Source organism: Candoia aspera, chromosome 4, assembly GCF_035149785.1.
Source record: "Candoia aspera isolate rCanAsp1 chromosome 4, rCanAsp1.hap2, whole genome shotgun sequence".
NCBI lineage: Eukaryota > Metazoa > Chordata > Lepidosauria > Squamata > Boidae > Candoia > Candoia aspera.
The window spans coordinates 117119508-117132755 of NC_086156.1; the positions used below are offsets into that span (position 1 = coordinate 117119508).

At 52.6% G+C, this 13248-nt stretch overlaps 1 protein-coding gene across 1 annotated transcript; it reads left to right on the forward strand.

The window, feature by feature from the left end:
* The first annotated feature begins 221 nt into the window (after positions 1-221).
* Positions 222-3691, forward strand: TRAPPC1 (trafficking protein particle complex subunit 1). Its single transcript, XM_063301645.1, has 5 exons — positions 222-371; positions 566-664; positions 2426-2496; positions 2659-2797; positions 3521-3691. The coding sequence occupies exons 2-5, from the start codon at positions 566-568 to the stop codon at positions 3647-3649; spliced, it is 438 nt and encodes a 145-aa protein (XP_063157715.1). The 5' UTR covers positions 222-371; the 3' UTR covers positions 3650-3691.
* The last annotated feature ends 9557 nt before the right edge of the window (positions 3692-13248 follow it).

Below are 13248 nucleotides of genomic sequence, written 5' to 3' on the forward strand. Positions count from 1 at the left end.
CTTGGGTCCTCGCCTTGAGCCCCACTTTGCTCCCCCGCCAGGCTCTAGGCTGCCGCGCCGGTCCTCGCAGGGGGCCCCACTTTGCTCCCTCGCCCCCGCGCAGCGCCGGGCAAGGCCTCAGGGCGGGTGCGGGGTGAAGCCGATGCCGCCATATTCCTTTCGGGCAAGTCCTCCCGTCCGGTGGGCAGTGGAAAGGGCGACCACGGCGCATGCTCGGAAAGGGGGCGAGCTGAGCGGGGACGTCCGCCCGCGCGCCAGCAGCCAATCAGCGAGAGGGGTCACGGCACTGCCTAGGCACGCACCACCCCTCCCGGAAGTTAAAGACGTCGGGGTTGTCATAGAGACCGGAGAGGCGAGGCGCCGCGGCCGAGGTAGGCCCGGGCGGTCCTTTCTGGCCCCGAGACGCCTGACCGCGCGGGGGGCGGTGGTGGCGTTATCATTTTCATTACCGCATTTATACCCCTCGGTGGCTTTGGGGCTGTCTGGGGTGGGAACGCGCGGCGCGGCCTCTCCTGCCCTCTGGCCTCAACGGGGGCCTCGCTGCCCCGCTTCCCTCCCTCCCCAGATGACGGTGCACAACCTCTACCTCTTCGACCGCAATGGCGCCTGCTTGCACTACAGCGAGTGGAACCGGAAGAAGCAGGCCGGCATTTCCAAAGAGGAGGTGAGCCTGAGCCGCGCGCGGGGTGGGGGGGCGGCGAGGCCCTCTGCACGCGCTCAGGGGCCTCCGCCAGGCCCCGCTGCGGGTCCGGTATGCGCTCCCATTTCTTGACTCGCTTTCGTTACAATAGGTCAGTGTTTGTCCACCTTGGGAACTTCAAGATGCCTGGACTTCAGCTCCCAGAATTCCCCAGCCAGCATGGCTGGCTGGGGAATTCTGGGAGTTGAAGTCCAGGCATCTTGAAGTTCCCAAGGTGGACAAACACTGGGCTAAAGGCATGCAGCCTCCAAGCCCATCGCCGTCTTGAAAGGCGCCTTTATTTCACTGGACCTTCAACCCTTCCCACGTTTTAGCAGCCCCCATCTTAGGGGAGTCTCGGTGCGTTATGTATAACTGCGGTTTTCGCTATAAGGTCGATTCAGTCCGTTGCATTTATAACGTTAACTTCTTGTAAGCCCACCCAGGGCCTTTTGAGGTGTCGGGGCTATTGAACCTGTCGCAGAAATAAACCCCCACTGCAGGGCGGGGACTGACATCCGTGAGTCCACAAGGGCTGTCCAGCACCCTCGGTTAGCACTTTGCTGGATGCCAGCGGGGTTGGCCTGGTCGGACCTGGGGTACAGGGCCATTAAAAGCGCATTCCAAACCAAGGAGAATCCGGCCAACCCTAATCCCCAGCCAACATGGCCAGTTGCTGTGGGGCAGGGGGATGATGGGAGTTCTAGTTCCTCTAGGCGGAGCCAGGCATCTCCAAAGCCGATTTTTAAGCTTCAACGCTTACAGATAGTTTATTTCAGTCTGGCCTGGGTTTTAGGTGTCTTTCTAGTTGGGCAAGCTCACCTCTGCTGATCCCGTCTGATACGAATCCTTCACAAATTTGCTTTCGTTCCAAGCGAGCATGGCTTAGCTGTTGATGGATTAAAAACGTTAAGCTGATTGCATGCGGTGCTTACATGCCCAGCTACCCTTTCTGGCTCTCAGAGGCAAGAGGAGCAACGGCTTAGCCTTGTGCTTTTGCTTTCAGCCAGGTATAAGAGCTGCTTTGGCTACCGCTCTTTATTTTGCGTTTGAAGGACAGAGGAAGGGTGTGCAAGTAGAATCGTAGATCCAGACTTGGATGGGGCAGTGTAGCCGGTGAGTCCACCACCCTGCCCAGTGCAGGGTTCCAAATCAAAACATTCCTCGGATGGCTGGCCACCCTGCTTGACGCATCCGCTGAAGAGGAACCCGTCCCCCCTGGATCATTGGTTTCACCCTTGAACTGCCCTAATTGTGAGGAAGTTCTTTTTCCCACATTGGCTTGCAATCTGCCATCCTATAATTTTAATTCATGGTTCTGGGTCCTGTACTCCATACAAGATTTATGTATGCGTGTATGTATGCGTGTATGTCGCCGGTTTTTCCCACAACAGCATCCTGATCAGGAGAAGTAGACGACACGGTGCTGCAGCATCATGTTCAGCGGGGGAAAGATTAACACTGGCAGAGAGTCTCCTAAGAATTTCTGAGCACCAGTCCCAGCTGGGCACTGAGTGCATCTGCGGAGCCTTAAGTCGTTTTTGTCTGTCTACTGTGTTAAGCAGGGATGGAAACCTTTAAAGCTTGGAAAAACATAATGGCGCAATTTCCTGTGTGTGTGATGGAGCTGAAAAAGCTGAATTGTCCTAATCTGAATAAACTCGCACTGACTTGCTGCAGAATGATGCTAAAGGCCTCTCATCCCTTTCCTCTCTGCTCATCCTCTCCTCCCCCTCCCCGTCCCAGGAGTTCAAGCTGATGTACGGGATGCTCTTCTCCATCCGTTCCTTTGTTAGCAAAATGAGCCCTGTGGACATGTATCCTTTCCCCCATTGGGCAATCAATGGCAGGTTGGGAGATGGCTTCCATGGGGGGGTTTCTTCATAGTACCCAAAGCCACACTTTCTAGACCGAGAGCTGGTGGGACGGTGAAGACCGCCACATTTTCCTCCCGTTTGCCTTAATCTCAGCACCCCCAGGAAGGATGGCTTCCTCTCCTTCCAGACCAGCAAGTACAAGCTGCACTATTACGAGACGCCCACCGGGCTCAAGGTGGTCATGAACACGGACTTGGGAGTGGGCAACATCCAGGACATCCTGCACCAGATCTACAGCTATGTGAGGATTTCTGTTCTGTCTCCCCTGCAACACTTCCTCCCCTTCCTGGGATAACCTTGTCATGCACAGGTGGTAGTAGCGGCTGGTGAATCTAGGTGCACTGGCCTGACAGAGCAGCAACACTTTTATTCAGCGCTGCCCTTGACTGCTCGCTACCTGTGATGCTGAGTCGCACAAAGCTTGCTTCCATGGAGGCCAGGCAGTAATAGGCACTTATCCTCAACAGCATGCATGGGACTTTCTTCCCAGGCTTGGTGCCTAAGCATCGCTCAGGGTGGCTTTCGGTAAAAATTGCAGTATCATAAACAGCAGGCAGACATAATGGCCGAATTATTCAAAGCTTTAAGGGATAAAAAGGGATTCCCTTTGCCATGGAAAATTGTTGGTGGGTGTTTCCTTAGATATGACTGCTGAGAAAATTGGAAAAAGCCTCTTTTTAAAAAAAAAATCGAGCATTAGCACATTTAGGAAATGTTTTTGTACTCTCGTTTAAAATGGCCGGGTAATCTTAACAAGCAGAATTAAAAGCTTCTGTTTAATTCCTGCTGGGAAGGTTGTAAACTGAAGTTCCTGCATAATGAGGAAGAGATAAAACTGGGGACACTTGTTTGGAAGGTGGTGCTCCTGCTCCGTTTTCCATCTCTCTGAGGGCCGTTTGAGTGGGCTTGGGGAGAAGGGATCTCTGCTTACCCGCCGCCTGGCCTGCTGCTCGTCTCTCCTTAGATTTACGTGGAGTACGTGGTCAAAAACCCTCTCTGCAACTTGAACGAGACCATCCAGAGTGAGCTTTTCCGCAGCAAGCTGGACAGCTTCGTCCGCGCCCTGCCCTTCTTCTCGGCTCGTGCTGGCTAGCTCTTTTTTCCTGACCGCCCCAAGGACTACGGTGAGCGTGAGCAAGCCGCGTTATCTCCCGTGATACTCGTGCGCGTGGACCAGCTTGTATACCTCTCAACAGGAGTTGTCTCCAGGAGCAGTTTCCCTCCTGAAGGACAGCTCTTCCGGCTTTTGGATCTGGATGTTGCCCCGTAGCTGGGTATCGCTCTGTTTACGGTGGCATAGACTTTTCTGGTTTTTTAATTGGATCTCGGTTACTCCAAGATGTCCTGACCGTGCTCCTCTGGTTACGCACCGTCTTGGCCATCGGGACCGCCCTTTTTGGCTCACGGCTCCTGGTCTCTCTTCCCATCCACAGACGTTTCAGGGTTTTCCCAGCCTGGGCGTGACGTACCCCAGAGGCTGCTGGGACTTCGGGAGATGCAGCCCATGCCTTCCTCTCCCGGCGCATCTTGCCAAAAGATGAGTTGGTGATGCGGTTCTTCCATTGCTGGGAAGAAGAGAACACCAAAGGCTGAAAAGTGATTTGGGGGCGGGGTTAACGTTTTTCTCATGTTCATGATTTAAGCATCAGTGATTCCTTTCCTTCTCTTTAAAAATGATTTTGATCTCTGCTCCTCTAGACCGGCGTTCTCAACCTCAGCAACTTGAAGGTGGGTGGGCTCCAACTCCCAGAGCCGGATGCTGGCTGGGGGAGTTCTGGGAGTTGGAGTCCACCCACCTTCAAGTTGCTGAGGTTGAGAACACCGCTCTAGACAGGACGCGCGTCCTGCAGGCTGCCTAATTGTTGGCACTGTTCTCTGAACCATTCCTGCGGTGGATATCGGCCCCTCGGATGCCTCCCTTAGCACAGCCCCACTGAGTGCTCCCTGGGAAAGTGGCGTTCCTGCCCTGCTGATTCTAACAAACAGGTTGTGAAAAGGAACGGTATTGAAGCACATTGAAAAATAGCTCGCAAGTTTTTACACAGCCCGGGGGTATTTTGTTCTGCTTTTTTGCTTCCTTGGGCTTAGAGGTCCATAAACAGAAAATGAAAGCCTTCAGCAGCTGTGCCTCCAGGCTGGAAACTAAATGCTGTCTTGCGGCTTTGCTGAGAAAAGTGGTAAATGTGGCCAGGTGATGCCTTTGCGCGTGTCTTTTCATTCCAAGCGTCTTTCGCTCTGGGGGCTCAGAGCCCAGCTTATTTCCAGCCTCTTGAATACACGTTGATCAAAAGCGAAGATGCTCCATCTCCCCTTTTCGTCATGAATGGTTCTGTGCGGCTGGGGAGCTGCGGTGCTGTGTTTGTGGGTGGCTCTCAACCCGTTCAGAGTTCTGCGCTGGGCCTGGAGAGGCGGCCAGATCATGTTCCCTTGAGGAAAGGTGGCCGATCGCTTGGATCCAGAGGCTGATGGATCTGCCTTGGGAATACCCCGACCAATCTCAGAGAGAGAGCGCGAGAGAGGTGACAACCTTCGGGGACTTGAGTCCTTGTGGATGGCGCTGGGGGGATGCCATGGGGTGGCTCCTGAAACAAAATAATTTAATTCCCACATCAGAGAGGAAGAGCCTTGCGCAGAGAATGTCGGTCTCTCCCGTGAATGAAGTGTTGAAATCTTGGCCATGGGCCCCTAACTCACAGTGCAGTCTCTGCTGTGCAGCTCAAGATCTCATGTTCTTGACCCCTCTGCTTTTATGTTTTCTGGAAGACGTTTTGGTCACCTGAATATGTGTGGTTGAGTCTGGGCGGGTTAGTAGTTCTCTTTCCTTAAAAAATGCATCTGTGGATGCCTTTCTGAGTTGCTGCAGTGCATAATTGAGGCTTAATCTGTTCTCGGTTTCCTGTTCAATGGGGAGCTTGCGCGTTGCTCTGTGTGAGCTGAGGCCTTTGATCTCCCATCCTCCAATTTTTTTTATTTTTATGTTGCAGAAATTTCTGGCACACAGCCCCCTGCGAAGGGTCTTATGCAAGAGTTACTCATGGTCTGGAGCCATTAAGATTGGTATTTTGAAAGGTGACAGGGAAATCAGGATGATTTGGGGTTTCTCCTCATGCTTACCAGCGAAGGGAATCCAGAATGTTGCTCTTCCCCTTGGATCTGAGCCTCACTACACATTACTCTCCCCTTTTCTCTTCCTCCCACCGCACGCCCTCTGATCCCAGCAAACAGGCCAGGTGGCACTCAGCCAAGCGCTTGGGTGCTCTGCTCACTCTGAGAAGCATTAAATTTTTCACAATTCTCCAGCTTTAATTCCTATAAAGCCCCAGATGTCAACATCAACGTCTGTGAACTCTGCCGGTGGTTGGGCCCAGGGATTTTAACCATTTGAAATCTGCACCTGTAGCTTCAAACAGCTGGTGACAGGTCCAGTTGCTCTGATGGACATGGGACAATGGGATGGTCTCCAGGCTGAAGGAATGTTCTGTGTGCCAAAGCCAGGCTCATGACCACAGAGGCCCCAGGAAGCCTTGTGCCTGACTGAACCATCTGGAGCATGTCTGTCTTTTAGCAGGAAATACATAAAAGGCAGAAGTAGTAAGCCCTGGAGATCCGTGGAGGCTTCTGGAGTCGTTTCCATAGAGCATGCCTGGAGATCTTGCCTGCATCGAGGAACAGGTGGAGGTGGAATCTGTGGTTGAAGATGCAGCAGGAGATCAGGGGAGCGATCTGCTGAGCAAACTGACTGCAGATGTCTCCCCAGCTTTTGGAGGACATTGGCAAAGATAGACAAAGGTGCCAGAATCCAAGGAGCCCCAGAAAAAGTTCATTTTCCTTTTTCCCGCTCCCCCCCCCCCCGCACAAGCTTTGAGTGACCCCAAAAGTGAAAGTACCGGTGAAGCTGCCTGAGTCAGGGAGGGAGGGAGGAAAACAGACAAGAGGTTCCGGAAAGCTACACTGGGCTTCTAGAACTGTATCTGTATAGTTTGTTAAGCCAAGGCCACTTTATCTACTGGAATTAAGCATAAATCACCTGCCTGTAAGCACCATGACAATAAACAGGACAACTGAGAGAAGAACGGCATGTGTGTGTGGCAAGTTCCCCTCCCACCCCTGACATAGCTGCTTTCAGAGGCAGGCCATGAGACCCCCAAGACTGTGTTTGCCTTGAGAGGGAAGGCTGGACCGTTCCCCACTCTCGCCCCCCATGTTGCTCATAGAAAACAGGTGGAGTGTCAGTCGCACCCTCATAGTAGCCATCTGGACTTTTTTTTACCATACCTTACAGAACACCCTGCCCATGTGTAAAAGAATCCCCAATGGGTTAATAATCCACCCCAAAAAGAAAAGGACCATCCCTGGCAAGAAGGATTAGGCAGTTGAAAGGAGGGGAGGGGAGGGGAAGCAGAGGACCCAACGGAGAATGCCAGGCCAGAGGCCGCACATCAACAGCTGCCAGCCCTACAAATCCCCCACGTGTCCCCCCTGCAGGTTGGGGGAGGCAGGCAGTGAGGGGAGCAGTCTCCGGATATCAAGCACTGCGGAAGCTGAGGCTGCTGTCCACGGTGCTGGTCCTTCCCCAAGGCTGCCTCCCACCCGCTCCTGTTGGGGCCTTATGTTTGCCAGTTCTTCCCGGGGGGGGGCAGCCCCTCTGGGGCGGGGGGCTATTGGAGGAGGGGGCAAACACAGCATGGAGGATCTCTATGGCCTGGCCAGGAAGAGCAAAGGGCGAGGTGAGAGCGTCCAGCGGCGAAGCCTAAGGAACGCAGGGGCCCCTCTGGGGCACGATGGGGAGGCCCTGAATTCTGCTCAGGTGCTGGGGGCCCCCAAGGGCCTGATGGAGAAGCGGCAGCTGGAGAGCTACCTTCTGGAGGCTGGGTTGACAGTGGAAGAAGCGGGGAGGAACTGGACCAGCATGAGACACAGGTAAAGGGCAGCGGGAGTCTGGGTGAGCCAGAGGGAGCATGGCAGCGGGCTAGAATGTTTTTTTTAAGTGTCCCATCTGCAGGAGTTGGGGTGGGAAAGCTTCCCAAAACTCAAGAAAGAGGTGTGTTGCTTTTCCCTCTCGGGCGCTGGAGATCTTTTCCTGTCCAAGTGAGGTTCATCCTCCAGGGGGACCAGATTTCCTGGCCAGGGTTGAAAGGCGCTGGGTTAGGCTGGAGTTCAGCCACATCCTCGGTCCCCAGCCGCCCCCATCCTGAGCACTCAGAGGCCTCAGCCCTCCGCTTTGACTTGCAGTCGGTGCCAATTTATTCCACATTCTGAGCGGGGAGGGGCTGAAGATTACCCAGGTGGAAGGTAAGGCAAGAAAAGGCGTTTGCTACAGGCAGAACAGCTTCCCTTCCCTGGGAAACGGGTTTCTGAACACACCAGGCTTTGGGGGCTTGGACATGCCAAAGGATCAGCCCAGCAAGAGATACATAAGCAAGCAATAAAGGGGGCATGGTCATGGGGGGGGGGTCTTGTGGGAGGGTGCGCCAGATGGCCTGGGCCAGGCTGGCTGCAGAATGATGGGCATTGCAATCCAACCCACCTGGAGGACACCAGTGGGGGAGGACCGATGGAGACGTCAGCAGGGCCCATGAAACGGCTGGCGCTGGCCAAGGGCCTGGATTGGGAAGAAACCAGAGACATCTGGTGTGAGGCGAACAAGCGGGGAGCCCCAAACCAGGGTTGCGAAGGGAGGTCCTTTGTCTGCAGGAGGGAAGCTGTGAATGCCGCTGCTCTTCCCAGACAGAGAGAGAGGGCCAGGCAAGCTGCCCGCTCCTGCGCCCAAAAGCACGGTTTCCCTTTGAACCCGTGTCCGGAGAAGCCCTGGTCCAGGGGTGCTGTCTGCAGAAAGGGGCTTGATACTCCTGGCTTCCACCTGGGCGGCTGTTAGCTGGGAAGAGCTTTTCCCTGGTTTGGCTTTCTTGGCGTGAATTGCCTCTTTTGCCAGCTGCCCGGTGCGGCTTCAGCGTAGCCAGTGGGCCAGCTCGAACGGCCGGTTCTGATCTCGTGAAAGACCCGCGAACCCGTTCATTAATGAATTACTGGGTTTGCTGCCGGTAGGATTTTGTTTTAGCTTTTCCTCTCCTGCCAGAAAAATCTGTCTGCTTTTGGAAAACGCACCAAGCCCTATTCTGTGGTGCTGACGCAGGTTCAAATCCACCCTCGGCCGCAGAAGCGCACGCTCCTCTCCTCCCAACCTACCATAAAGGGTGGTGGTTGTGGGGAAAACTGGAGAATGCTAAGAACTGTGAGTTCTTAGGGGAAAGGCAGGATATCAGAAAGAAAAGAAGGTATTTGCTGTTCGATAGCAAGCAGCCAGATTCTCAGGCTGGATCTGAGCAGGATCTTTCTTGCTCAGAAAGATCAAAGAGCAGCCTGGTGGATTGGGGTCAAAGGACGCCTTGACCTGTCGCCACCTCACCACATCAGAGATGGATCTGACCACCGATACAGGCAGTCCTCGCTTAACAACCATTCATTTAGTGATGGTTCAGACTTACAACAGTGCTGAAAAAAACAATTTATGACTGGTCCTCACACAACCGTCACAGCATCCCTTTGGTCATGTGAGCACGATTTGGGCGCTTGGCAACCTGTTTGCATTTATGACCGTCACAGTGTCATGCGATCACATGATTGCCATTTTCAACCTTCCCGGCCAGCTTTTGGCAAAAAAAAAATCAATGGGGAACTGTGTGATTTGTTTAATGGCCACATGTTTTGCTTAACGACCACCACAAAAGGTTGTAACATTGGGTCAGATTCGCTTAATGACTGATTCGCCTAGCAACCAAAATTCCAGTCCCAATTGTGGTCGTTAAGCAAGGACTACCTGTACTGAAGGAAGAGGCAGTGTAGCAAGCCTCATTTCCTTCTATTTTCCGGAACAGACCGTTCGTCTGCTCAGTTTGCAATCCAGATGACGTGCGATGGGTTCCTTCCATGACTTTCCATTTTGGTTTCTTAACAAGCAACAATTTATAAAACGGTAGAAAACAGCACTCCATTGATAAAACTTAATTGCCACTTCCAACCAACAAGCCATACAAGAACCAGAAAGCAGGAATCCCGACAGAGCAAAAATTAAAAAGAATTTTAGCATTTGTTTGCTGCAGTCTGCCCTGGCAGCTGGACTGATTAGCCAAAAGCTGTTACTAAGTTTTCTGAAGATTTCTGCCACGGCCGTCCCAGCCATGCTGTTGCCGAAAGAGTCCTTAATTAGTCCTTTCCTTTGCTGATGGCTGGCTGTTTGTGCTTTTTTCCCCCTTCCTTGCCACTAAAAGAACATGTTCATTTAAATATATATATATATTGTAAGTATTTATTTATAATGGTGAGCACAGTTCCAAATGGAAGCCTATACTTAGAGGGATTTAGGATCTAAAATTAAAAACGGGGATGAAGAAACCAGAGGAAGGGAAGAGAAATGAGAGGAAGACACAATATCTTTCTGGAAGGCAAATGAGCCTTAGAAAACCCAGTATTAATCTGGAAACTATTAATTTCGATAACACATTTCCAACCAAATAGAGCAGCAGGCCTGCGTGGGTTCATTAAACATGAAATAAGTAATGGCAGTAATGCAACCGATCGGATTTAAATGCCTCTGGATTTAATAGCACCAAGAATCCAGAGGCATTTAAAAAGAACCAGCCCTGCGAGGAATCGTTCAAAATCACTCAGATTTTGCTGACGGGAATCCACCATTTTCTAAAGCAAAAGCTTCAACCAGCCAAACCGAGTTGCCTTTCAAGCAAAGATGCCATTTTCGCTAGGCTATAGAGCAGTGTTTCTCAGCCTCGGCAACTTTAAGAGGTGTGGACTTCAACTCCCAGAATTCCCCAGCCAGTGGCTGGGGAATTCTGGGAGTTGAAGTCCACCTACCTTAAAGTTGCCGAGGCTGAGAAACACTGCTATGGAGCACCTGCCTTGCAAAACTCTCCAGAATTGGAGAGAGAGAAGGATGGAGAGGAGAATTTGAAATCTCGGAAAGTGGGAGTTACTTCGGGCATCTTCCACAAGCTGAGGCTGTTCTGCTGAGATTGGGCATTGTAGGGGTGATCCCCACGCCTGGAGGGTTTCAGAAGGGGAAAACTATAGGGGGCTAGAAAAATGGGGAGGCCCACTCAAGATTTATTGCATCATCCAACCTTGGCTGGGACAGCTCCAGCCAACGCCCCCGCTACAGGCTTGGGAGTGGGGTTCGGACATAAGTTTTCCTCCTGCAACTTCAAATGGTGGAGAAATACGTAAAGAAATATTTCCATTAGGAAATGTCCTCCCAAGGCACCCATCTGGTCCTCCATGTTCCCCTGCGGGGAGCCCGTTGATTCACGTGCGCGTCCGAGAACTCTGGGCCTCTCAGTTTGAACGTCTGCAAGCGTGGTGGGGTGCTGCCGCGAGCCTGAGCGGGTAATCCATCCAGCCTACCAGCTGGATTTGTTCCCCACCACATGAATCCGTCAACCTGTGACCAGAGTTTCATGCTTTTGGTGACCACAGCAGACTGCGTTAGGGCTAAGGAAGGGAAATTCACACCGCCGCCACCAGCCTCCCACCACCAGCTTGGCGGTGCCCCAACCCACAAGAGAGGCTTAAAAGGAGATTAACAGGAACGCTTCCCTGCTCTGCTCCCCTTTTGAAAGCGAGGACGGATTATCTCTGTTGGCTTGGCCTAAAGTAACTCATTTCAGTTCAAATGCAAGAAACGAAGCTGCTGCCCGGGGCTTTGGGTATTGTGCGGAGGAGGAGACACAAGGTTGGGAAGGCTGTGGAAGGACCAGGTCACGCTTGTGCCTAAAGAGGGAAGCTTTGCCTAAACGCAGGGTCTCAAGCGCACACGCGGTCCTCGGTGGCCCTTCACATCCTCACGTATGGTGAGTCAAGACCGTCTGCAGGTGACCGGGGATTGCAGGATGGGAGACAGCTTTCCTTGCTTAGGTCACCTGGGGGCATGCCGATGGGCTGGTTACAAGAGAGAGTGAGTTTGTGCGTGTGCATGTGTGTGTGTGTGTGTGCTTTGCACTACCAGATAGCTTAAAGGTATAGGCCCCTGCGTTAGAAGCACAAGCGTCCTCCTGTGGCTTTGGAGTCATGCCTCTGGTAGCACCCCTTTTCTGACCCCAGTGTGCCCCCACGGGGCAACACCAAAACATTTTGCCCTCTTTTGTGCAGGAGGGAAATCGCTTTCTTAAGCCGCCTATTCTACTGATTGATTGATTGATTGATTGATTGATTGATTGATTGATTATGTGCCCTCATGCTGCTAACCCCCTCCAGCCCTTCCCCCAAGGTTGCATTTGTCCTTTTCTATGGGAGAGACCTCCAGAGAGACCCAGGGCAGGGACTGCATGGAGTGGGTCCCCAAGGGCCAGGGCCTTCTTCCGAATAAAGGCCACGCCAAGGGCCGTGGTTTGATTTTGCATCCTCTTCCCCTTTAGATGCGATGTGTTCAGGTGATTGACATTTATTTACTGTGTTAGATTTAGACAGAGTAGCATCCAAAAGGAGTGTTTTTATATACACGGATCTGAGTGCCACGTAGATTTAAGCATCCACAGGGGGCGTCAAAAGAGTCAAGGTGGTGGCTTGGGCTGTGTCATTCCACTGACTGAGCTTGCACAGTCGGGAACAGTATTTCTTGACCTTGGCCACTTTAAGACGTGTGGACTTCAACTCCCAGGATTCCCCAGCCAGCCATGCTGGCTGGGGAATCCTGGGAGTTGAAGTCCACTCGTCTTAAAGTGGCCAAGGTCGAGAAACATTGGTCAGGAACAAGCCTGACATCTAGTCTGAACCTCCTTCCTTGTGAGGAGGAAAAAATCCTAATGACCATCTCATCCTTTCCCATTTGGCCTGGAACACCCCCAATTTTTCCCTCTGTTAATTCACCGCGACCAGAGGCAGACTGTGGGTTCCACTGGAGATCGCTCCAGAGGGCAGGAGCCCCCACTGAGAAGGCACATCTCCTGGGTCCCACAAGTGACATTATGTCAGTGAAGGAGCCAGAGTGTGCCCTCCCTGCTGGGGCATGTAGAGGGGTGAAGAGAAGGTGACCCTCCAAATCACCCCGTCCTATGCCACGCAGGGCTTCATGGGCAATAACCAGCCCTTTGAACAGCACCCAGAAAACACTATGTGCAGCTTGCAGAGCACCGGTGTTCCACGGGCATGAGGAGGAAGGCCCATCTCTCTCTGCACTCAGGACCAGTGGAAGCTTCTGATGGTCTTCAAGGGCAGCCCCTTGTAGAGCATGTTGCAATAGTCCAGTCAGGAGGTGACTGAGGGGTGAGCGACTGAGCAGGTCCCCCAGTCCAGGAATGGGCACAGCTGGTACACAGGACAAAGGTGGTGCAGAGCCGCCCCTGGCCAGAGTTTCCACCTGCTCTTCAAGCAGGACCCATTTGCAGACTCAACGATTTAATCCCTCCAGTTCCAGGACCCATGGTGCCCTGCCCCCATAGCCATTCCGTCTTCTATGCAGTTCCTCTCTTTTTCTCCCAGCCTGGGAGGGTTTTTAAATTTCTTACTTAAAACAGCATTGCGGTGGTAGCATACCACTTCCAGATTGGTAAGATGTCTTAAAAGACTTTCAGAAGATCCTACCCTGTTCATTAAAACTCTCTCCCTCTCCCCCCACCCCGCCACCAAATTCTGGTATGTTATTGTTTTACTGTTTCCTGAAGCACCATTATTAATTAAGTCGGT